Source organism: Coturnix japonica, chromosome 3 (assembly GCF_054131305.1).
Source record: "Coturnix japonica strain WE chromosome 3, WE-NBRP24, whole genome shotgun sequence".
In the NCBI taxonomy this organism is placed as follows: Eukaryota; Metazoa; Chordata; class Aves; order Galliformes; family Phasianidae; genus Coturnix; species Coturnix japonica.
In genome coordinates, this window is record NC_140665.1 from 47,448,697 (window position 1) to 47,474,875 (window position 26,179).

Consider the following 26,179-nt stretch of genomic DNA (forward strand, 5'->3'; position numbering starts at 1 on the left):
TTACTAGATCAGGTTGCCCAGAGCCCTGTCCAACCTGGTCTTGAACACCTCCAAGGACGGGGCATCCACAACCTCCCTGGGCAGCCTGTTCCAGGGCCTAACCACTCTCCTAGTAAAGAACTTCCCCCTAACATCCAACCTAAATCTTCCTTCTTTTAACTTAAAACCATTTCCCCTAGTCTAGGGGGAATTTCTAGAATTGTTTAAATAAATGCAAATTCATACATTTTGTTGATTCCCATTCACTCTCCATTAATCCTGTAACAGTGTCCTCAAATATCTTGGTTATTGTTTTTAGGGGTGTTACTATTGCTATTTATTATTTTTAGCAGCAGTACTTACACATTCCAACAGGGATTTTACCACTACATTGTATTTAAACTATTCAAACAATTAACTCAATGCCTGTTTGTGTTCCAGGGATCTCATAATTTAGACTGGGGTGTGGAAAGGAAAAGAATTGGTAGAGGAATTTTAAAATACACTCATTAAAACAGCAGTACCTACTGCCTCACAAGTTCCTCAGAACAGCTGAGAGTCAATCAGAAATACTTAATGTTCATACCTTAAATCAGTGTACTAATGAAATGGTGTTATTTAAAAGCTTCTTTCACACATTTCTTCCTTATAGGAAATTACCATTGGATGTAAGTGCTTTGGAATATTTGAGAGAGGTTTTTTTTAATCATAGAAAAAAAGGAAAAGAGGGGGGGGGGAAAGGAATTTGCATTTTTCTGCCACCAAATATTTTGGGGTCCAGAAAGTTTCAGGGAAAGAGGAGATTTGGTATTGTTCTAAGTCAATTCACTCTGGCTGAGGAAATGACGAGAAGGAAACTATTTCTCTGTCTCGGGAACCATGTGGGGCTCCAAGATAAGGCAAGCACTTGCTAATTTGAGTCCACAAGCAGGAAATGTGATGCATCCATTTCCTTTCAGACAAAAAAAAAAAAAAGTTCCCTAGCAGCACAAAAGCATTACTTCTACCACTAAATCTCAATTCTTCAGAAATCCATTGCTGCACTGTGGACATACTATTTTATATCGCCCATTTGGATGTTATGGATAAGAACAGTACTTACTCACCAGTTTCATGGCCACCAAAGTTTTGGGGTAAGGATTTTGTTTCTTCTTTCAGAATATCATTAAAGTAGATGCTGAGATTAGTTGTTAATTGCCTTAAAAAAAAAATCTATGCAAACCTTATGTCACAAACAAAAATTAATGAATGGATGTTTCTACTATTTCTTGCAGTGCAATAGATTGTTTACTAAATACTTCTTTGTCAAAGTTTTATCATGAGTTTTGACTAATCAAAGCAGTAAGAACCACCAGGGCAGAATTGATTGTTTGACAAAGCCCATTACCGAAGTCAGTGAAAAGGTGTCTATTGACTCGAGCGTGTTTCAGATCAGGTAGACATTCTCAACTGTTTAATGGATGTACCTACATGACAGACATGATTTGTTTCATCTACTGATGAAAAAGGGATAACAAAACCAAAACCTTTGGAATAAACTCTCACTCAAACAAAACGTAAACCAACTGGTAGATTTCTATGGTATCTCATGATCAGATTTCCCTTACCTTTTCCCTAATTTATATTTTCCTTATCCATTATGACTGCTTTCTTTCATCCAAATTTGAGAACAATTAGTTAACTGATATGTATATAGTATGAAGTAAAAATATACACTACACTGAAACACACTAGATGTAATTAGATTTAGTGAATTGATCCTAGGAGACTTTGCAGAAAACCTTTCCATTCAAAAAGTTCTATCAACTCCTTTATTTAGCATTAACATACATTAGCAGGCATTGTAAGAATGTATCATATGATGTTTTTATCTCACCACTGCTATTGAACAATGCCCCCTTCGAGAATCTGTGTACCATCTCAAGCTAAAAAATAATATGCATCAGCAAATGAGAATTTTGTTGCATAGAAGCACCCAGGAGAAAGCAGAAAATAACTATATAAGGTTTAAAAAAGCTCCTTCACTTCCTCAGCATAAGAAGTAAGAGTCTGCTGAATGCCTGCCACATATTTCCTGTGCTGACACATACGTTCCTACTGGGAGGCCACAAGCAACTCATTTTATTTTTTTTAATCATAGGCTAGAAAGAGTGTCATCGTGAGGCACTTAAAGATTAACTGAGGAAAAAGAAATACTTTTATTAATGTTTAGTCTATTATCTGATATAAGCTTTAGTAGAACAGAATAACTTGTAATTTTAAAATGCCACTTTCAGAACAGAAATGGTAGTGCTGTCATCTGTACTTTAAGAATCCTTTTGTAAACATTCTGTCAGTTCTTAATGCAGACTTGATTTACTCTGAGACAAATTATTCATTCCCAAGAAACAGGAAAGCCATATATAATTCTAAGAACTCACTAAGAATAACAGATATTTTGCAAGGAGTTCTCTTCTTCATGATGAGTCAGAAAACGTACATAAAAGGCACTTAAGAAGTAAACTTAAATTCTACAGCATATTGTATTCAAGGGGTTATACTGGTGCTGCTGTTATTCATTTATTTCATTTAAGGACCCTCTCCAGGTGTGCCAAACTCTGATATTTCAACACCAAGAGCTATATCTGACAACACAGAGCAGCGCACACTTGAGCTGTTTTACTACATAAAGGGCCAGCACTGGCTCTCACTGGAATTACTCACACAGCCTGCCAGGGACTGAATCTTCTCCAGCCACAGTCACCTCCCTTTTGCCTGTATTTTGATAGCAGAGGAACTTTTATGAAGAGCTCACTCAACTTCAGAAGCAGAGATGCTTCTTATATTCTTATTTTACTTATAGAGTTTAGAAGAGTTAATGGCTTTCCTCTTCCTTTCAGTATATCAGAGGCAGTAAACTAGGGAGGGATACTACACTGTTCCTTACAGTAGCCAGCATCAGAAGACAATGAATGATACAAACTCACTCTGAAAAAACATTGCTTAAAATGATAGAAGTGTGTTTGTTAACATCCTTGGAGATGCGTGGTAAAAATAAAACTACAGAAATTAGATATATTTATGTACTTTATTAAAAGTGTATGCAGTATTTGAAGCTGTTGGGGTTTTTTTTGTTTTGTTTTTTAGGATATGGTTTACAGTCTGTTTAGTCTTTTTCTAAGCCACTTACCATGTTCTGCTGAGAACGTGAATACATTACCAAGATGCAGATCCTTTTCCATGAGTGGGTGACTTCTCAGTAGCTCTCAAGGACACTGCCAATATGTAAACTTCAGAAGCTTTTGTGCAAAAGCTTGCTGAGATGAATTAAATTTGTGAGGAAAAAATAAATGCTGTAAATCCCTCTAATGATTTCTATATAATTATTTTTATTTTCCTCACAATTCATAAAGCACTTACTGCCCAACAGCTGGATCTCTATTCTGGAAAATGTACAGGCATCCTATTTCCAATGGTAATTTCAGACAAGAGCACCTTAGAAATGACTCGAAGAATTTCAAACTATTGAACAAACTAACTGTTCTCTAATTATATGTGAGTACACAAATATTTTTACAGTAACTCCAGCCCACAATTCTGTTAGAAACACACACATGCACCTGTATAGGAAAAAAAGCCCACAAGATTTATGTATTGTGACTTATGAAGTTATACATGAATAACTTAAGCAGCCTAAATCTTCTGTCTCAACTCATTTCAAGTCCTTAACAGGTTAAAAAAAAATGATAAAGAATTATAGCATGTAATTTTTTTGCAGGTTCAGTGTAGAGTCAATAACTATGCTGGGGAGCTACTAGCATCTTCATCTACAGATCCTGCAACAAGTCCTAATTTTTCCAATTCAGGTTTCACTGTCATCATTCTACAGCATTTCCAAGATGCTAAAATTATACAACAACGTAAGACAGAAGAACTAATTAGTAGTTTTGCTGACCTAAAAACCAGTCTGAGATGGAAATATATTAAAGTTCTTTTTTAGTTTAAATTCATCATTCTCTTAATAGAGATCGTGACCTTGTGAACAGATGTAGTCTAAATAAAGAGCACATAAGTGGACATGCTGAAACTCACAAGTTCATGGCTGAAGTTCTGATTCTTACTTTATTTGTTCCCTACTATGGTGGTTGCACAGACTCTTCTCATGCTTTTTTTTTTTTTTTCCCCTCCAGAGAAGTTGGCTGTGAGAATGCAGGAGCATTCCTCTTTTACAGGCCAGCTCTTACAAAGCCATGTATCCTCTGTGGCCCTATACTGCTGTAGGACTCCATAGTATGGTACTTCAGTAGAGACAGAAACACAGGCACCTTTGCTGCAATTCAGCACTGTCGGCATCATATGGGACTGTAAACAGAAAATCTGCATTAGATTTTTATTGGTAGTCTCAAAGGGAGATTTGTTGTGGCATTAGCTAAGTGAGAAATTCAGCATTTGGTACCCATCCATCAACTACTAATCTCATTTTTCGTTGTTTTAATATAGTCTTTATTGAGTTCATTTTGATTTGTAAGTGAACAGTGGAAACAAAGATGTTTCAATTTTAACCAGGAGTGCATTTCTTGTAATTCCTAAAAGCATTTTCAGTCACACACACAATTAAATACAATAAATGGCTTTAAGACAATCCTACTCCTCCAGTGAAAGCAGTAAAATACTTTCAGATCAGGAAACTCAATTTAAGCAGTACACTTGATCAATATGACAACAAAGGAAAAAAAATAGACCTTAATTGGCATAAACTTGAATTCCTAGACTATAATCAAGACAAGTTTTACTCAAGTATTTACTTAAGTAACACAGTAAAATTATTTCCATTAAAATTAAGGAGCATTTTACCCCAAATAATAATCCTGGGATTAATTTGTGTGGTGTATGGAAAATAATGTTTCACAAGACATGTTTCACCTTGTCTTTCTCTTTCGTCTGCCCACTGATCTTCCTCTCCTTAAAAAGATGCTCATTCTCTTTAAAGAAGTCAGGCTATATAATCTGCTGGAAAATATGAGTAAATAGTTCACAGAAACAGAATCACAGAAATAGTGGGATTGGAAGGACCTCTGGAGGTCAGCAAGCCCAACCCCTGCTCAAGCAGACCTACCCAGAATAAGTCGCCCAGGACAAGGTCTACACGCTTCTTGAAAATTTCTACAACCTTTATGGTTGAACCTTGAAGGCTCCACAACTGCTCTGCACAACCTGTTACTCAGCATATTCTAATATGCTATGGTGTATTACCAGTCTAGCAATAATGGTGGTTAAAGATTTTGTACTATTGTCTTGTTTTACGACTAGAAATACTACTTGTGAAGGGCAGCACTGACAGAAGCTATAGCACAGCTCTCAAACATAAGAAAGTCGAACCTAAATGGCTAGGTTTCACATTTGTTCTGTATCTCTTCATCTGACAAACAACAACTACAACCTCACTGGTTATCTTGTCACTCAGACTTCCCAGAGTCCCCTATCATGCACTTTCCTAATGATTCTGTTGTTTAAGACTCGCATTTCAGACTCTGATTGATGTCTGGCTCATCAGGGATAGTGAGCCAGCACTTAAAACTTGCAATTCAGGGTTTCACCTCACAGTATGCGAGGGTGATAGTCTTCAATCCTAAGCAGATTTCTATCCCCATCACAATGGGAACCAACTGTGTGTAAACAAACCTTCCACCCACCTCTCTTACTTATTCTTTTTCAATCATATAAATGGCTCTGATCCCTGCTGGGTCTTCATTGCTTACCTAAATTACCATCACCTGCTTAATGTTTTCTCCTCTACTTTTTCAATCTTAAGCCTTGAAAAATGGAGAAGTTGTATACCTCTAAAGCTACTTTTTTTGTACACACCACCCTTAATGACCTCTAATAGCAAATAGCAGTTTGCCATTCTTTCCTAGGCTTGTTTTGAAGAGAGTACAATCCAAATGTTGATTGGTTTTGGTACATTTTAGTTCCATATGAACTTGGAGAAACCAATATAGATGTAGTCTAATATAGATAATAACAAATAGAAAGGAGGGTTGTAATTCCCAGTTTAGTCAGAAGGCTCATAGAATCCACTTTTTTAATAGATAGGTAACCTGGGGGAAAAAATAATTGCCGTGAAAACCTTTTTTTTTTTGACCATTTTAGGCCTGAAAAGGATGATCATAAGGGCTAGCTAGAGCGTTACTGCACTAAAATACATGCAAAATACAGAATTTTATAGTGCAGATAATTTGTGTGAATGTTATAATTGCATGATAGAGGCTATAAAACACAAAGGCAAGTCAAGTCTTTGGGTCTGCAGGTTTCGCTGAATTTATTGAAGAGTGCATCTGCAAACATACCTAGATAATGGGTTAAGTAGCAGTGCTGGGCGAAGGTAAGGGTGACACACAGCATCCACCCCTCTCCCCCAAGAAAGCTGCCAAAAATTTGTATCCATTTCAAAATGTGATTGAACTTCTGGGGAAGGGATCTTAACATGGTGTTTAATATATTTTTTTTCCTCCAGAGAAATTAGAACTACTTTGTTTTGCTACGATCAACTTGACCTTAGAGCAGGATGGATTCCTAAAGACATCAGTGAAAGCAATCATACTAGAATTCAGATTTTAAGTAGGATTTCTGAAAGATAAGAATGCTCATTTCTTCACGTCATGTACCAATTAAAAAAAAACCCAAAAACTAGAAATACCCTGTACTGCTTTATATGAGTGCTGTGAAAACAAAGATTATTCGATTGACAAAGTGTGACACAGAACCATACAAAAAGCTGATTCCATTTTTGGAAGTGCTACCTGTAAATGGATATGCTCTATGATCATAAGTTCCTCCTTCACCTCCTCAATTAAATGCTATGATACCTGAAATTTAACAGTAACGTCATGTTTCCAGATCTTTGATTAAAAGATTTCACTTGAAAGGGTAATGTTTTTTTCATACTAGTTTTGGTTTTGTCCATCAAAAACATCACAGAGCAGAACTTCAGTCAGACCCTGATACAACAGAAATAATGTTTACACCAATAAAACTTAGCACTGCCCTACAGGAATCACAGGGCTGCACACTCTTCCATGCATAGCAGTATCAGAAAGGCTTCTGCTGATGTTTTTTCAGGAAGATTCCTGCTGTTCCTGAAGATATGCAATTCTTTTTTTCTCTTCATTGAGATTGATTTTGTTATATGCTAACCCATATGAAAATCCTCTGACAGAAATGTAGATGGTATCAGATACTTAAAACCCCCTGCACATCTCAAGCGTTCTAGTGGCAATGTGATTAAAGTATTCCACACAATTTTGATAACGATCATAGTGGATAGAGAACTGCTGGGACAAGAAAGATGTGTACACAGTCTTTCTCCTCTGGCTGAAACAGATAAGATCTCTAGAAGGAAGCAGGATCTAGAAAGTCAAGATCATCAGAAGTCTCCTGTTTCCTATTTCCACAACAGTCCTGAGCTGACTTGGGATGTCATAAGGCAGCAGCAAACAGCATAGGATAGCTATTCAGGCAGGACAAATCTTTAACTAATGGCAATGCTATGAGAGATGGGGACAACATTTTGAGTTTAACAAAAAGATAGCATATGGTGGCGAGGCATCAGCAACTACAGCAAACATACCTAAACAGCTGTCCTTCAGTGGCAACGTGACAGCAGTGAATCTCTGTTTGATAGCACCTAGAACCTCCATCTCCTCCTGTGGGGTCCTCCAAAGTACTACCATCACCCATGATAAATAAAACTATTTTTATTTATACATAAAACATATGACTTGCTATGTAATAAGAAGAAAAAGTGTTGATCATCCTCTTCATCATATCTTCAGACTGCCTGTTCTCTCAGGTGTGAAGACGTGTGTTCTCTCAGGTGTGTTTGAGAAGTAATGATTAGAAGGCCAGATACTAAGCTGTATTTCTTTGTTATGTGGCAGCACTTTTTGCTGGATTTGCTGTGCATGTGTGATTTGTTGCCTCCTGTTGCTGAAAAGCACATGAAGCATCTAACAAAACAGATGCTGCACTGTGCCTTCTAACACATCTTATGGTGGTTCCAAAATATTGTAGGAAGTCAGCACTTCCTCTCTGTTTTGTCAGGGACAGGAGTCAAGATCATATGCCAAATCTAAACATATTCTACCCACACTGATTTCTCCAAGAAAATGAACTGTGCCTTAGGCCAATGCTGTTTTATTTTCTGTCTAGATGGCTAGTTTTGATGGTACTAACATCTATTCATATACTAGATCGTCACTGCTTTATATAAACCCCAAACAAGAATTTGTATTAGATAAATCATATATGCTTTTCCTCAAGATTCAGACTATCCCAATTTTAAGAGAATTATATTTATTTTACTAGCAGTACAGTAAAAGATTTGACAAGCATATGAAATTAGTATTTCCATCATAGAAGCAAAGTGCATTTAACCATTAATAAGCTTTTGCACTCAGGAGGCTAGCATGTAAATCCATTCCTAAGACTTAAACGAAAGGTTGCCACAGAGATAAAGTAGATACTAATGAGGGCCTTCCCCACCCCTCTTGCCATTCTTCTGGCAAATCCAAAGAAAAGAGTATTATCATAGCTGGATGAAAGAAATAAAACTGTTATGAGACAAGCCTTATTCTTGCACACTGACTTTTCCTTCTTGTGCATGAATTATTCTTTCAGATGCGTATCTGTCATCCTCAGGGTGTGTTATTTTGCCTCCTAATTGCTGCTTCTTTTCTCCTTTCCTCTCCCTGGCCACACCCCTACCATCCAATTATTGATTTATTGAGTACTTAACCATCTTTGGCAGAAAGGTTTTAAATCTAAGGTAGTAGATTGATGAGGAAAAGGTTCATCATGATACCTAATCAAACAAGAAGCACATATTTTGTCACGTACACCTATACTGAAGAAGTATGTGCCACTGTTTCTTGTCACGTGAATTATCAGCCAAGAGAGCAATGCTTTAGTTACTCACTGAATCCAGAAATCTCATTTTTAGGGAAAGTATATTTCTTCCTGTGATTACTACACTAGTGAATACGTTAACATACCAGAGACACAACAAAAGAAGCATAATGCCATGCTTTCTGCCCAAGATGAGCTTTACATAGCATTATGCTCAACTGCTAGAACCTAGCAGGATTCAAATTCATGGTTAATACATGCTGAGATTCTGTCTCAGCTCTTCTGATAGGAATTTTTTTTTGAGGCAAATGCTCTGTATTCCATTTTGCCACTGTAGCTCATTCAACCAGGAGCTGAATTATGCAGCCAACAGTTCCTAATGAAAACAAAACAAACTAACAAAAAAAAACCAACAGCAATTTAAAAGTAACATGTTGCATTCTCGGGATGCTATGGATTTGGTTCCAAGATGATAAATAGACCCCCTTCCTCCTGAGGAAAGGAAAAAGAAACTCAGGAGAGTTTAACTTCCATGTATTGAAAAACAATGTTCTTATTGAAAAGCTTCAGAGTTGTCTGCTAAAACACATAATCAAAGCTATGTCAGTAATGCAAATATATACTGTGTTGTTATTAAGTGACACCTATGAATTACTCAGCAAAATAATTTGGGATAAAATCAAGTTCAATGCAATGCAAAACCTACTTTGGTCTCCAACACATGCTTGCTGAGGAATACAGCCAAAAGATTTTCTTCTTCCCAGAAGAGGCCTCTGCCTTGCTTCTCTAGTATCATATTTACCATAAAGATAAAAAACAACCTATCTCAAACATTTTAATTCAGAAATATAACTCGTTAACACAGACTTGTGAGATACTTGACCATTCAACTATCATAACCTCCTTTTAAAACCTTCACATTAAAAATTACATTGATACCATCACCCAGTTAACTATAGTAATGGAAGAATGAATTAACCAGGTAGATATGTGTCTTCTGTTGAAGTTTGCTGTTGTTGCACAAATTTTTGTCAATATCACTTAATTATGCCTACTAGATCACACTGAAGTAGATAATCAGGTTTATATTTGACACAAGAAAAAACTGAAACTGATAGACATTAACTCAGAAAGTACTAAGAAAATAATAAGAAAAGGCAAACTTTCTCCATTGCAGATAACTGAAAAGTACATTATTACCACATGTGAACGTGGCTATGTAGTGCCAATAAATAAATCACATATTCAATATGATATAAGGAAGATAAACATAGTAAGAAATTTGTTTGCACTTCTAGGTTGTAGTGCTATAGTGTAACATAAAACAGAGCAACAACAACAGGGAAGCAGAATCTCAGGCTGCAGCAAAGGAGGACAAGCCCAAGCACAGCAGCCAGAACTGCAGAAACAAAAGAAAAAAAAGACTACTTACCTTTCAAAAGCCTCAGGCAGTAAGGGATCTTCAGTGAAAGGCTCTCACTTCCACTGCCAACCCTTAAATGAGGTTTGGGAAGGGGTGGATCCTGGCTCCACCCTGCCCAGTCACTCAGGGGTATTGCATGCACCTGAGCATCCCTGGGCCCCTGGGTTGGCCCTGCCTTACCACCAGGTGCTCAATCACTGTTTCAGGCCTCGACTCGACATTCTTCTACATAGATATAGTTAAAATACCTATGCAGTAAAAAAAACAAAAAACAAATAATAATAATAATAACAATAACAACAACAACAACAAAAGAAAATGTGATTTAAATACAGACTCCTCTTCCTGCGACATGAACACCTATTTATAAGGTACTGGTGAGTATTATTGAATATTGATCAGTATTCATCCAAGATCGCAAATGGTTCTTCTTCCCATTCTTGAAACTTGGTCAACATTCTGCATTTTCACCACAAGAAGGTTGTAGTTTTAGCAATGGCAAAATAAATAAATAAATAAATGATTGAAGACAATTAAAAAAACACTAAATACTATTTTCATTCTAAGTTACTTTTGAGCAGGCATGACCCATGTTAAAGCTATCAGCAGCGTATTCTGTGGTAATGTTTCAAAGGCAAAAGAGTTCTGAGTGAGGAGAGACAGTTCTTGAGAAATCTTACAATTCTGGGCCCCAATAGATTTTCTTCATCTTCTTCCAAGATGCACATATGTATCAGTTTCATTCATTTCAAGCTGACATAAGATATACATTTTCAATGGAGATTAAGAGATACGGAACTGTGAAGGAAAGAATGATTCTCTCCTGGAAGTAGCTGAGCTACCAGTGCAGAGAAGAAACAGAGTTTCTTCTCTTGCTGACAGGAGGCTCTTCTGACCCAGCAGCAAATGTGCAGAGAGGTTGTAGCATTTCCAAAAAGCACTGCATGAGAATCACCATCTGTAGGATGCACTGTATAGTCTGAAACGTCACTTTGATTTTTCTCTTTTAAAATACTCTATCTGATGTTCTAATACATTCTGTATTCTTCATATTCTAATAAATCTTAGGTTATCAATTTAAACCTTTCTCAGCCTTTTGTGGGTTCTCACAGTAAGCCTCCTGGAGCTGTGTTTGGGTTTTTAGTCTCAGACCCACAGGCAGTAAGATTGCTGTACTAGGACTGAGGATGATACACAGCCTGTAGGCTTCCCAGCAGCCTGAAAAATCTGTGCTTTCTTCTAACCCCACATTTCTTCTATTTCCTTGAAGGTAGTTTTTTGTTTATTTGTTTACTCTATTTTAAAACTGAATTTCAAGAAATCCTCTTTAATATTAGAGCATCACTCTATTCACTTATCCTCTGTTCATACAGGAAATGATTTTATTCTCAGGCTCTGTAAAATAATCTTATCAATTAGATAATAACAATAAAGCCATATTGCACTGTGGCAAATTGTGTTTTATTGTTTGATTTAGATCCATGAAGAGGACATTAAGCTTTGGCCTGAGCTCTGTTTTTTGGTTTTTTTTAAGGCTGATAAAAATTTCTTGCCAGAGGACTTTGCTGCACATGCAAAAAAGATTGCAATTACATTACTGTCTTTGTAATACATCAAGAATTACAGTGAAACCATGCAATAACAAAGTCTCTATCTCTGTCTGCTCAGAGGAATCTGTGCCTTGTTTTGCCCAGTTATGTCAAATGCATGAAATTAAACATGGTGACATCTCTATCTTAGATGTTTCCTTTTGATCATTACAATTACTCTTTATTTATCATTCCAGTTAAAAAAAAAAAAAAATTAAAAAAAAAAAAATCAAACTTCCAGTAATATTAAAGCAACATTATTACATCTGAGTTGGTTTATAGGATTTTGTTCAGCTGTTCTGGATTTTTAACACAGTGAACAGAGGTTTAAAAAAATAGAGAAAACATACTCTTATAGACAAAGTTCTTTCTGGACACCATTAGAAAGCAAGAAATAGGAACTGACTTATCATCACATTTGGCCATCAGCACAGATATTTGCAAATACTTCACTAACCTTCCAAATGTTTATTTATGTTGTGGTTTATTGTACCTGTCTTTCAATGCCTCCGAATTGCTTCTGGCAGCACAATTCAGAGTCTGTGTTTTCAGGTACTACAAGCTTCTGTTATCCTTCGTCCAGGTGTTTATGTAGTGTTTTTCTGGTTTTCTTATTTAAGTTTAGTTTTTTGAGGGTTTTTTTTTTTTCTATTTAATTAGAATTTGAGCAATTTATGTACTACTTAGATTTCCAACATGAATTTCCAGCAGAGGGCAATCTTGTTTCTAAGTAGATGGCTGGTTTGAAAATGAACCTGCTTGCAAACAGCTGTCCCCTCTGCTTTTCAAACTCAGGATTAATCCAAAGACACAGACAATGCCATTTTTCTTTATCAGTTTCTTAATTTACTTGCCAATAACTCTGGTGCTTTTTTGCTTGCTTGACCAAAGAACATCTTAGGAATTGCAGAAAATTATGTTTATTTGGGTCTTGAGCTTCTATCTTCTTTTATTTTGAGACAGAATTAACTATTTTACAAAAATGCTTGATTGATATACATACTATAATCTTTGAGTGTGGATACTCCACTCGTGTGGACTATCTGTTCTGGTTTCTACCCATCTTCGTTGATAGAAACATCTTTTACAATTTTAATCTGTATTTCATTTGTTTTAGTCTTTATTTCTGTGTTTTTTACCTGGTCTGTAGTGGACATAAAAGCTTTATTTGCAGTGACAGTTCATTTATTACTGGGAGAATTACATTCATCTTATTAACACTTGTGATCTGTATAGCCTTCCCTTCTTTTGGCTTTTCTCACAGATTCTGTTTTCCAGACCTCACTGTCCTCATCTGCTTGCTTCCTGGACGTCACAGGTTCTTGAATCACTTTGTGTTTTAGACAGTCTCTTTCCCTCTTTTCACAAATACCACGTGACCTTTCATAACATTTGCAATGACTAAGAGCACAGCTGACTGCTTCCACAAAGAAACCAATTCACCCACCAAGATGAATCATGGACTTCCTACAAATGATCAATGAGAGGCTGGTTTGCTAATACAATTAGTTGCGGTGGTCAGGAAGATAGTAATGTCAGCACTTATCAGCTACAGAGAAATTGTTTTTTTTCAGAACTGAAACAACAGCATCATAGGAGCTGGCCGCTATTACCAGTCCCAGCCTCAGGCTAAGTTCTCTTGGAGCTTCTAGAGCTGAAATAAAATTACTTCTGATCTTTTGTGTTGGGAAAAAAAATGGTAGCATTTTGGGCCCAGGTTGTTCTTCTTTTTCATGTTCACTGCCTAGGATTTGTGAGAAGGAGCAGTTCCAGCTCCCCCAGCTTACATATGTATATTTACCAGGGCTGCAGGAAGATCTGAGTTCATTAAAACTGTAATACTTTTGGACTGCTCCTGTGTAGTTCTGCATGAAACAGTGTGTGTTACAAATGTTCAGTTTGCCTTCAAAAGGCAAACAGTATCTGAACCTTTCTTACTTGTCAGGTTATTAGATGTACCATTCGTAAGTGCAGTTCATACTTAAATACGCTAGCTGGTGCTCTGCACCAAGCTGTGCAGTGTTCAAGAATGATTTCCCATTCTGATTTGCATCTTTTGTCACCAAATGTTCATTTTTGGGGAAAAAAATATAAAATCAAAAATTATGGTGAAGATGAAAATGAGCTGGATTTCCTAGCATTTGAGATTAAAGCCTCTGCCTCTTGTCAGGGTCTTCCTCTTTTGCAACAAGGCAGGGTATGGGCAAGTGTATGTCCATGTAGAGGGAGGACTGTGCACTTACTTGGGTAAGATTTTAGTCACTGGTATGTGGTGTGCCATAAAGGAGAAAGTTCATAAAAAATTGAAAAGGAAAATATTAAAATGGGAAAAAAAAAAAAAAAAATCTAAAATTTGAATGGAAAATACAATAACAGCCCATATAACATAATACATGCAGCATAATATTGTGTTCTGATATTTCTCATTTTTCATACAGCTGTAATCAAGCAGCTTGTAGGTGGCATGTTCTACAGACAAACTTGCTGTAACCCACATGAAATAAAGTTTGCATGTCATGAACTTACTGAGCAAGTGAAAGGAAGAACAGATGGAAAAACTACTCTCAGTTCCTAAAGTAGAAGAAATGCAACATGACCTAACATGAAATGCTTAAGACATCTTTATTGCATCTAAACTGATCTAATGCCATTCTTGACTGACAAATGATCTTAACACTTCTAAAACTACCTTATTATTTCTATTTTAATGGAGAAACAACAACAAGAAACATGAAGAAGATTGAAATATTTGAGTAATCTACCAGAAATCAGTGATCTACTAGTCACCTACCAGAGATGAAATGTATAGCTATTATCATAAGGATGTTACCTACCACACTACACTTGGCAAAGCACTGTCAGATGAGGTGCTATAAAGACTGAATGTCCCATTTTTGGTTATTATAGGAAATTATGCAGTTCAGATTCAAGTTATATGTACACTGAATTATACTTTTCCACCTCTCTATTCTTTGCATTCAGAACTTTTTACCCTGTTGCCCTGGTTCTTACCCTGGGAAGCTCTCTTTGAAGTTGCTACTTTTGCAATATAAATGATAGTACTACCCTTTCATGAACTTGGCCAGCTGAAGAATTTGCACTTGTGTGCATTTCTGAGCATAGGGGCAGGAAAAAAAAAAAAGTGTCTGTCTTAACTTTCCACAGTGGCAAATTAATAAGGCTGTGTTTGACAATTTTCTTGTCAAATATACCCAAGGTATTTCTTCTAAGAAGCCTTGCAGATTGACTGCCCCTGCTACTGATGCCTAAATTGGATGGGAAGAACTTGTTTCGAAAGCAACTTGTTAGACATGCTGTTGTCTTTACTAATAAGATTTCCATATTTCTTCTCTGTGGATTCTATGCTGCATTAAGGACTTGCTGGAAACTATACGCTTGGTAGAATTCATAGTAATTCTTCAGATTTATAGCTCATGGAATCATAGAATCATTTGAGTTGGAAGGGACCCTAAATAGACATCTAGTTCTACTTTCTTGCAAAAAACAGGGACACTCACAGCTAGATCAAGCTGCTCCGAGCCCTGTCTAACCTGACCTTGAGTGTCTCTAGGGACAGGGCATGCACCACCACTCTGGGCAACCTGTTCCAGTGCCTCACCATTCTCACTGTTAAAAACTTTTTTCTTATATCTAGTCTCCCTTCTTTTAGCTTTAAACCATTTCCCTTGTCCTATCACAACAGACTCTGCTAAAAAGCCTGTTGTAAAAGGCTTTAAAAAAAAATCTGCAGCAACTACAGAGGAAAAAAAAAATAAGGAGATTCTGAAATTCCAACCTTTTTAACATGGATACAGTGGAAGGACCATATATTAAAAGTTGATGAAGCTAATGTATCATATTGTTAATCTTGTAGCATGCTTGGATTATGCTTTGTTTCCTTTTGTTTCTGACATTGTACCTGGAAGTCATTGTTTTTCATTGTTGAAAAACTTTTATCCTTTGTCTCAGCTGCTGCTGAGGATCAGAGGAGGTAAAATTGACTGAGATGAGATGCCCGATCTTTTCATTTGTAACATAAGCAAATAAGGAAAACAGTGTGAGTAACATGAAAAACATACTGTTCCAAACATATTTAGAGAACCAGCATCAAAGAAGATAGAGTCAGCATCCCTGCCTCGTTCCCAAATATTATTTTCTCTTCTTCTAAAAGCAGAGGACAGAAGAGCATGCACAGCCCCCGGTAAACCATGGGATATTGTAACAGCTCCCTAGGAGACACATGCTATCAGTATTGTACTCGCTCTCCTGAAAGCCTAGATCTGCCCTGGCACTTCCCAGATTAAGGACAAGAAAAACAACCCTGTAAAAGCCAGTTGTTCCCCTGAAAATCCCAGGTGCAGCAAGTCCTGCTCTGCCTTTGATTTTTTCTCTGTTTTGTAGTATTTTCTCCAATGCACCTCAGGGCTGTGATCACTGGACGTTCTAAAGAGGAAATCAATGAGCATAGATTCAGTGTAAGTTTTTAGAACTGAGTTAGATTTCAGCAAAATTCATCCTCTTCAGAGAGTCAACAAAAAGCAAAATGTGTTCCCACTGTAGTCAGGGATAGTCTGGGAAGAGAAAGAAAAAAAGTACCAGTAACACATAGATCTAGTAATATTTCTATAATAGGAACTAGAAGAATCAAATGTAAATACAAATTGAAATGAGAGAATATGGGTTACTACTCTATTTTTGTATTCAAACATAGAGGTAGAAAAATAAGAAAATAAAAGTAGTTGAAGAAAATGAAGATATTAGCAAAAAGGAAAATCGCTTGTGCTGTACCTCCAGCACAGGGGAACTGCACGTGGGAAGGACTGAAGAGCTACACTCAATACTTTTGTCAATTCCCTCATCTGCTTTTAACTGTGAAACACTGATTAGATTGTGCAGGTGGTGAAAATTATGGCTATAGGGATGCAGGGACAAACCCTTATCATGGTGGATGGCAGTTTCAGAGCCAAACATACTCATTTGTCAAACAGAGCTTCATGTGAGCATCACAGAAAGCACCTTCTTCTTTCTGCTAGAGTCAGGAGCCCAAATAAGAGCAGGGATACCGAGAAGCAGCACAGACCCCTGTGCTTGGAGGATTTCTTGACTATCTCAAAATATAATAATGTAACTAGTGTTCTAGTCAAGATGTGAAGGAAATCAATCTAAGAAAGGATTAGCTCTTGCTCCTCTTTCCCATGTCTTTGCTGGGACAACAGTAGGGATGTTCAGACTACAGTCTGGTCTTTGGGAAAGTATTTTCAGAACATCACCTGGGCTCTTCTCACTGAGGGTCACCAAGATCTAACTCTTCCTTTCCATCTTCAGGAGTATGAGGAGGAATTTGCAGCAACAGAACATGCTAAACACATGAAAATAGCCTGTAAAATAGTCTGTTTCTTACATACAGAAAAGTGGCACAGTAAGGTCTACCATGTCTCCAAAAACATCTTTATAAAGCACGGAATACGTATTTGTCAAAAGGCTGCTGATGGGTCTCTGGTCTGTAGTCAGGAGCTGCAGGATACTGCTGGTCATGAGCTCCTGCAGAAACAGAACAAACATTTGTCCTTTGGCTGCTGTTTGCCCAGTCCAGAGTTTCTTAATTTTTAAAATGAGGGACTGAAGAAAAATAACAGTTCGAGGTCAAGCCTCTGATCAAAAGGACAACAAAGTGTTTCTAACAGGGAGACGTGCACTGCAGTATCCCATGCTTTATCACCTATATCTTTATTCTACCTTTTACAAAGTATTGTGACCAGAAATCTATCTGAAAGCAGATATTACAAACAAGCAACAACATGATTTTATATACATTCAAAATGCTGGTGGCTTACTTACATTTTCAGAATATTCATTACAGAATTAATATTGTCAAAGGTACATGGTAATGGTGCTGTCCAAAACCCTTCACTGAATGGAGAAAGGAAGCAAGAAAATAGGTAAGGAATTCCTTTTCTTATTCCTTTCCACTGTCATTTTAAACAGAAGTGCTTCACAAGTATCATAACAGAATGACCAATGAGTATACAGATGTTGTATAGAATACAGAGAAGTTAGGCTAGTAAGATTGCCACATTGGAAAAGATAATCAGGGATAAATGAAAAGTGATCACCAGTGTTGTAGGCTAGAAAGAAACTCCACAAGTATGAATTCCTCTGTTTGTGCTGTAAAGATTCACATATTTTGCACAAATAGGTGTAGGTTTGCTTATCTTTTAAGGAGGCTGCCACATTCAAATCACTTTCAGGCAAGATTATGCTTCTGATCTGAAGTAACATTACTATGTATTTTTGTTGTATTTCAGAGCAGATAACAATAGCCTTCACAGTGTCCATGTTGATTGGACTAGTGATTGGAGGGATCATCTGGGCCTTATTCACCTGCTTGTCCCGTCGCAGAGCTAGCGCCCACATTTCACAGGGGAACTCTTCACCCTTCACTCGCCGGTCCAGACCCACCTCCCACTCTGCCAGCAGGACTGGATTTTACCGTAACAGCAGCTGTGAACGTCGAAGCAACCTCAGTCTGGCCAGCCTCACCTTTCAGCGGCAAGCCTCCTTGGAGCAAGCCAACTCTTTCCCCAGGAAGTCGAGTTTCCGCGCATCCACCTTTCACCCTTTTCTACAGTCTCCTCCCCTCCCCGTGGAGACAAACAGTCAGCTGATCACCCTCACTCCCACCAACACCACTACGACCCTTGTGGGAAGCACAACCAACAGTTTAAGTCGACCTGAATTCCATTGGTCTAACAACAGCCTCCGCATCTGCCACTCCACACAAACCCCTCCTCCTGCATATGAAACCATCATAAAAGCATTCCCAGACTCCTGAGATAAGTCCTTGCCACAAACACACACAGTCATTTTTGGAGGAACCTCAATCATCTCAAGCAGTTTTTTGTGCATGCTGAAGGTCTCCGAGAAGTCTCCAGCTGCTGTGACACATTGCAGCTGGGCATGTGCACTGTCAGGAGGCGGGTAGTGCTGATTTCTTAGAAAGCTATGCCCCACCATCCAAGGAATCACTTGTTTTTGCACTACTGGCTCTAATTTACTGCTTTCCAACATGCTTACATATTTCTACTGCTGTATTGTAACCACTATATCTTTTTCTTTAGAGGGAAGAAAATGTTGCAGCATTAAAAAAAAAAAGTGGATTGTTTCTCAAAGAGAATTTTAGGAATTACTGATGTAGACGCTACTGCAAATTTCACTATTCTGTTCATTTTTAAATAGCAAATAAGCAAATGAAACCCAAAAGTTCTGGTTTTATGCGTTTTCCCAAGGATATGAATCTTCCAATGAACACTTCCATTAACTACCTTGTCACTATAACAATACAACAGTTTCTCTAAGGAATCTTACACAAAGACTGTGTAGAAGTTTTAACATCACAGTTCTGTTCTGTTGATTGCAGAGGACCTAAAAATGGCTCTGTTGATTGCAGAGGATCTGAAAAAAGACTCCATGTTAGAGTTGTTTGTATGAAATTCCTCATGCTATGAGAAAAATGATGAGGTATATCACCACCCTTCATGTAAAGAGAAGTTTTGAAGAGCATACTAAGTGCTTGATAACAGTCTTATATAATTTTCTATTTACTGCCAGAAGAAGAGGTAGCTACGTTTGAATACCCAGTTAGTCTGTATGTGAACAGAAAGCCTGATGTCTCATTTTTCTGGTTATGGTTATCAAGATAAGCACTGCATGAATGACCACTGTTTTTTTAATTAAGTTTCCTGCTTTGCTGTGAGATTGCTCATTTCCCTATTTGAAATCATATTTCTCAAATTGCACCATATTTTAATATTTCCTGGAAAGTTATTCACTGAAATCTTGTCTTTCATTAAGTTGGCATTTTAGAAATTTACAGCTGAACACTGGTATTGTACAGTTGTGTAGAATATGAAGATAAAGGTGGAATATCTAGTTGAGGTTAACTTACATTTTTGACTGTTATACACATGTTCTATCAAGCTAACCCCTGGATTAGTTGAGACTAATTGCACCACCATGAGAAGTTCAGGATTTGGAATTAACAGATAGATGGGAGCAGTTTTCTGATTTATTATATCAATTTTCTGTTAGGTCTTTCACATTTGTATAAAGACAAAAGAATTTCCACAAGTAGAAGAGTCATACTCTTCAATTGGAAACAGAAATTTAATTCTTAAATCTGCTTGACAGCTGCAGGACCCCTTATCCTGAGGGGTTGTTCCTGTGCTTCAGCAGAGAACCTGAGTCCTTACCTGTTCTTTGGGAGGGACAAGGAATCAGCAGATTCCAAGAATGGGCAAAATACTTTACTTCTTATTTTGCAGACTTTTGGTGTCTAGCAGCACATATCTCTCTGCAGAGTTCAGCATCCTTTGTGTAGCACCACTGATCTCTTAACTACTAAGTGGAAGACTACAGTCTTCCAGCCACAAATCTTTCCATTTGCAAACAAACACTGCTACATTGCTACAAACACTGAACTTACAAGCATTACTTATTATAATCTACAAGTATACCTTCTTATAAAAGCAAACTATTATGCAATTATTTACTGACTGGCTTTCATGTTTTATTTTTAGCATACAATTATTTTCCCTTCTAGAGGAATGTATGTCAGTGCTAGATCAACCACTTACTGTGTTTACATTGTTTCATAGCAGACACTTAGAGTTCCAGTACACTGAAGACTTGCTGTTAAGGCTTCAAAATTGCATTTGGCTAATCACAGGCTACAGTCTTTATATATATATATATATATATATATATATATATATATATATATATATATACAGTCCTCTGGAGAAAGGAAGTTTTGTTATTTTATTCTTTAATAATATTTTTTCTTTTACAGTCTTATTGAGTTTGATGAACTTCATTGCATACAAGTGCTTTTATGGTGTCCTATCTGTAGAATAGGTGACACTGCCTTTTCTGACATGCCTTCAAAAAGCAAAGTTCACACATTCTCCCTTTGCCTACCAAGTCTAGCAGACTGTTTGAAAAGACAGCTTGGCCTGCAGCGTGTACCTAACTGGCCCAAATTGCTTCATGCTTGAGAGAAATCACTCCAGATGAGTGACTCTTTACTCCTGGTTTAAGATGCAAATTAAATATTTTCTCAGCATATTACTTATGTTATAGAATATTTAGTATACAGTGTAGACAAGGCAGTTTAAATGTACTGTATTTTTTATAGTGAACACTGGATATCAAAATATTTTTTTTATTTCCCTTGGATTAGGGAAATTAAAAACACAGACTGTTTGATGCACAACCAGAAGGATTGTTGGATATCACTTTAAACTGTATCTGAAGTTGATGTTTTGTAAGTTCTCCAGAAGATGCAGAGTGTGAAATAAATGTGTTATAATCTGGATTTCATGGGGTTGATTTTTTCAAAAATTGATGTGTTGACTTCTATTAAAAATATTTAAATGGAAGTTGAATTATTCAAGCTAATGTAGTTGGGAATGTAAATGAAGATTTGATCTTTCCTCTTCTCTGTGGAGAGACAGACCTTAGATGACTATAGTACATGAAGTTAGCACTGGAATGTGCCATATTAGAACACTTTCCAAGGACTGCATGCGAAAACTAAAGCAATTATTAAAGGAAAATGCTTTGTTATCTTATGTTAATAGGAATTAACTATTTTTTAAATGAAATGAGAGTTCATCAAAAGATGTATCACTTCAGGGCAATATGAATATCCCTCACCAATAAGGTGATTACAGATGTAAAATTCAGTGGCTTCCCAATACTTGGACTTCAATCTACAAAGCATTTGCTTTAAGCATGTGGTCAGTCCTTACAGAGTGCCTGCTTAAATTGCATAGGATCAACCTTCAAAGTGAACTGCAGAATTCAGGGATCACCTAGGGTATTATAATTAATAATTATAATAATTTTAATAGTTACAATGACTATATAATAATTATATCAAAAGATTATCATTTCTCATTTATAGTCTGGTTACAATATAAAATATTAGGAGGAAAAACTGATTTATTTTAAAAGTATTTCTGCAGATTTCAGTGCATATACAAGCAATGAATTAAGCTTCACAGTGGTTTTGTATATAACATATTTTAATAGCTAGAAGCAGTAATTAAAGGATACGACCAGAATCACAGAGGAAGGAATGGGCAGAACTCTGATTATCCTAATGTCATGACACTTTATCCTGAAGTGAACAAAGCTACTTCTTTTCACAAAGAGAATTTTGTTTTAATTGCCCACATACACAAAAACTATTTCTCTAGTTCTAGTTAAATATAGAAGACAAAATTTACCAGCTCTTTTTCTGAGTCTAGTTATGTTCCAGTGTGTTTGCAGGAGATTGTTCAGAATTCCTTGACTTTTCCCTACTGAAGAATTTCTGATTATCTCTTAAGACAATTACTGATCTTCATACCGTAACACACTGAACATGCAGAACCCTTGCCAAATCAATTTTTTAAAGTTCAGTTGCAATTTACCATGAAGTTTTTGAGTCATCTCAACATTCGTTCTTAAGCATAAAATGAAAAACACATTTACTGGAAATATCCTCTCAGAACTGAAATGACACATGCCAGATCCCTGACCTATAGGCGCTTGATAAAATTAGGTGATGCCTATGATGCAGTACAGCTTCTGGGAAAAAAAATAAAAAATAAATAAATAGATAAAGGAAGAAAGAGAGAAAATACTAATTGGAAATTTACCTCTGCCATGTCCAGAGCAGATTAAGGAAAACGCTGCTGGTATAGCTTCACAAAACAGAGAGCAGAATTTTAAAAATCATCAGTGACATCAATGGAACCTCAGACCTCATTGTGCTAGGTGGTGGCTGTGTCGCATCCTGTGCTTTTGCCTGCAAACACATTCTGAAAACGCAACTTGACAGAGAAGTCTGGTTTCATGTCTCCTTTCTTCTTTTAACTTTTATGGAACCTCTTGGCTCCTCTCAGATTTATGACAACATTACCACATGAGGGTGGCAGTGTCTGATGGGCATGAATTGGGTAGAAGAGCTATTTTTATAAACATGTTTCCTGTCTGCTTTCTGTGTGGCATTCTGCAACAGAGACATGGCTTTTTTTTTCTTTTTTTTTTAAATCTGTTTAGTAGCAAAATCAAGTGACTGGTGAGGGCTGGTAAAGAGCAAGGAGTTCTTTTAAAGAAAAGTAAATTGATTCTGATATGGACAGTGCAGAGTGATGGGTTCAAGAACACAATAAATTAGATTTGCTAATTTAGCACATAACTGTGATGCTGGAATTTGGAACTGGAAGGCACTGGAATGCAAAACTGCAAAATCTTATATTCTTACATTGGTCAAGGATGGCCTGCATCAGTATCAACTGACTTTATTTTATGGCGCCACACTGAGGAAAGGTGATACCACATTCTTGTTTTAGCTTGACAGGAGCACAGATAGGAGCTGACAGTAATTTGAATTCTTTCGGATGTACATGTAGAAGTTGCTGATGTTCAGCACTGAAACAGGATGAACCTCTGGCAACCAGTCTAGGGACTGAGTTGAAGCCCAGTGGAGATTCACTGAAGCACAGGAGGGAGATTCATTGTTTGCCTGTGCTCTGTTCCTGTTCTAATCTTTACTAGAAGGAATGCAAAATGTTTTGCTGCTGTTTATTACTTCCTTATGTAGTTGAATACTGAGTTCCATGTCTCTATGTGGACTAACTATAGTGACAAAAATACACATCTCTTCATTCTGTCCTATCTTTTTGTTCTGCCAATTAACAGGAAAGATAATTTTGTTATCCAAAGAATCACTTAAAGGAATTGATTGGGTTTCATGTGATAAGCCCTCCAGCACTAGTTTGCCAGCATCAAAGCATTGTGTTTTTTCTTTTGGGTTTTCTGTTTTTTTCTTTTCCATAACCCTTTGGGTAGTAGTCATGGAAAGATACAATCACCTTTTTATGTCCCTAATAAATTAAAAATATTGATGAAAGAAATAGGAAATGAGAGAGCTCAATGTGTGTAAAGGTGGGCTTCAACTAATGTAAATGAGTTAGAGAATAGCATATTTGCCATAGCTTTGCACAGTAAGTGATAGTGTAACTGTTTATTCTCCTAATAATATTCCTGAAAGATGCCTGAAAAGGTTTCTCTTTGTTAAGTGATCCCTAATCCACAACAAGGCACATGCATTTGCATGTCTTCTCACAGACATTTTAAAAGTAACATTTATAAGCTTCTGCTCTAACAACAAAATGTATGCAGTCAGAAAATAAAGTACTACATTCCTTATCTTCTCTTAGAGCTGACATGTTGTCTACCTATTCAACAGGTATCTATTATCCACTTTCTGATTTGATATGTGGAGAGCTTTTGAGCACAATAACCAGGACAACAGCAAATCAAAACCTTCACATAATATAAATCAATCCACAAGTGTCACACATCTTAGATGCATTTTCAGATAGATTGTTCCTATTGCACAGAGTCCTAGATATCATTAAGTATATTTAAATGTACTTCCTAGTAACACAGAGAATATGAGCAGATGTTTCTCCTTCTTTCTGTAAGACACTGAGTGGCCAGATATTTTAAAAGTTTCATCCAATTTTGGACATTTCAAAAGATATATTAAAAAAAAAAAAAAAAAGAGGTCGAATGTTTCAGACGATCTTACTTAGCTTGATGTTGTACTCAAGATCTAAGTGGTCAAAAAATTTAAGGTTAAGTATTCAGTTATCAGGAAACCAAAGTAGTAAATCAGAAAAAAGTTACACAGTATTATATAGTACTGTTCTTTAGGGGTAGATTTGCAAATAGGGCATGCTAGTTGTACAACTGAGAGCACTGCTACATGAAACCAATCAAGAAAAAAAGATTGTTTTAGACTCACCATTAATTCTCCAAATGCACCGACTGACCACCAATGACTTAATATCTATTGCTTCATTATTCATTGCAGTGAGATTAGTCATATGCTTAATAACTCTTCTGAATCAGGATATAATTCCATAAACTACAGTGTTCTACTGCCTAATTTAAGAGCAGAACTTGTATCTGCCAAATGATTTCTATTTGATGAAAGTTTTCTCTTTGTGAAAACAGATTACTACTCTGCTCATTGCACTTCCCTTGTCACTCCTTGATCATGTGAAATGTTCTGTGAGGATAAAATGGTTATCCTTATGTTCTTATGCAGACACTTAGGGAGGGGCTGTGTTGAGTTTATGTGGTGGGAAGTACTATGAAGGGGAGGACTCCGTGGGAAGAGTCCAGAAATTGCCCCATGTCAGGTCAGAGGCAGCACCAGTTGTCTCAGAAAGGGACACAGTACTGGTCAGAGCTGAGCCGGAGAGACATGGGGAAAAAGCTTTAAACTGGAAGAGGGTAGATCTAGACTAAATATTAGGAAGAAATTCATTACTGTGAGGGTGAGAAGATACTGGAACAGGTTGCCCAGTGAGGTTCTGAATGTTCCCTCCCTGGAAGCATTTAAGGCCAGGCTGGATGGGGCTTTGAGCAACCTGATCTAGAGTGAGGTGTCCCTGCCTATAGCAGGCTGTTGAAACTGGGTGATCTTAAATATCTCCTAGTGTCCCTTCCAATCCAAACACCTTTCAGGCAGTTGTAGGGAGCAAGAAGGTCTCTCTCCAGCCTGCCCCTTCAGACTAGACAATCCTGGTTTCTTCAGCCTCTCTCCATAAAACTATTGCTCCAGTCTTCTCAACTTCATTGTCCTTCTCCCAACAAACTCCAGGTCCTCTGTGTCCTTCTTGTAGTAAGAAGCCCAACACTAAACACAGTATCAAGATGTAGCCACACAAGAGATGAGTACAGGCAATCACTTCCTCCCTCCTGCTGGCAGCACTATTCCTGAAAAAAGCTAGGATGCCGCTAGTCTTCTTAGTTACCTGGACACACTGCTGGATCATGTTCAGCTGGCTGTCAATCAGTGCCCACAGGTCCATTTCCTCAACGTGGTCTTCCAGCCACTCTTCCCCAAGCTTACAGCACTGCCTGGAATTGCTGCAGCCAAAGTGGAGGACCCAACTTGTTCCAGCACCTCACAACCCTCACAGAAAAGAAAGTATTTATTATATCTAGTCTAAATTTACCTTCCCTGTCTTTCCTGTAGGCCCCAATTAAGTATTGGAAGGTCACTATTAGGTCACCCTGGAGGTTTCACTTATTTAAACTGAACTATCTCAACTATTTCAGCCTGACTCCACAGTCCTCCAAATCTCCAGTTATGCTCATGGCCTTCTTTTGGACCCACTCCAACAAATCCATATCTTTCTTATGATGAAGGCACTGGAGCTGAACACAGTATTCCAAGTTC

At 37.2% G+C, this 26,179-nt stretch overlaps 1 protein-coding gene across 3 annotated transcripts; it reads left to right on the plus strand.

Moving 5' to 3' along the window:
- The first annotated feature begins 911 nt into the window (after positions 1-911).
- MYCT1 (MYC target 1) lies at positions 912-19,698 on the plus strand. 3 transcript variants are annotated; one of them, XM_015858235.3, is made up of 3 exons: positions 912-1,112; positions 17,752-17,813; positions 18,180-19,698. In XM_015858235.3, the coding sequence occupies exons 2-3, from the start codon at positions 17,789-17,791 to the stop codon at positions 18,704-18,706; spliced, it is 552 nt and encodes a 183-aa protein (XP_015713721.1). In that variant the 5' UTR covers positions 912-1,112; positions 17,752-17,788; the 3' UTR covers positions 18,707-19,698. The 3 variants fall into 3 exon arrangements, with proteins under 3 accessions (XP_015713721.1, XP_015713719.1, XP_015713720.1); XM_015858234.3 differs by having other exon boundaries at positions 996-1,112; positions 17,735-17,813; XM_015858233.3 differs by lacking the exon at positions 17,752-17,813 and having other exon boundaries at positions 915-1,112.
- Positions 19,699-26,179: the final 6,481 nt, after the last annotated feature.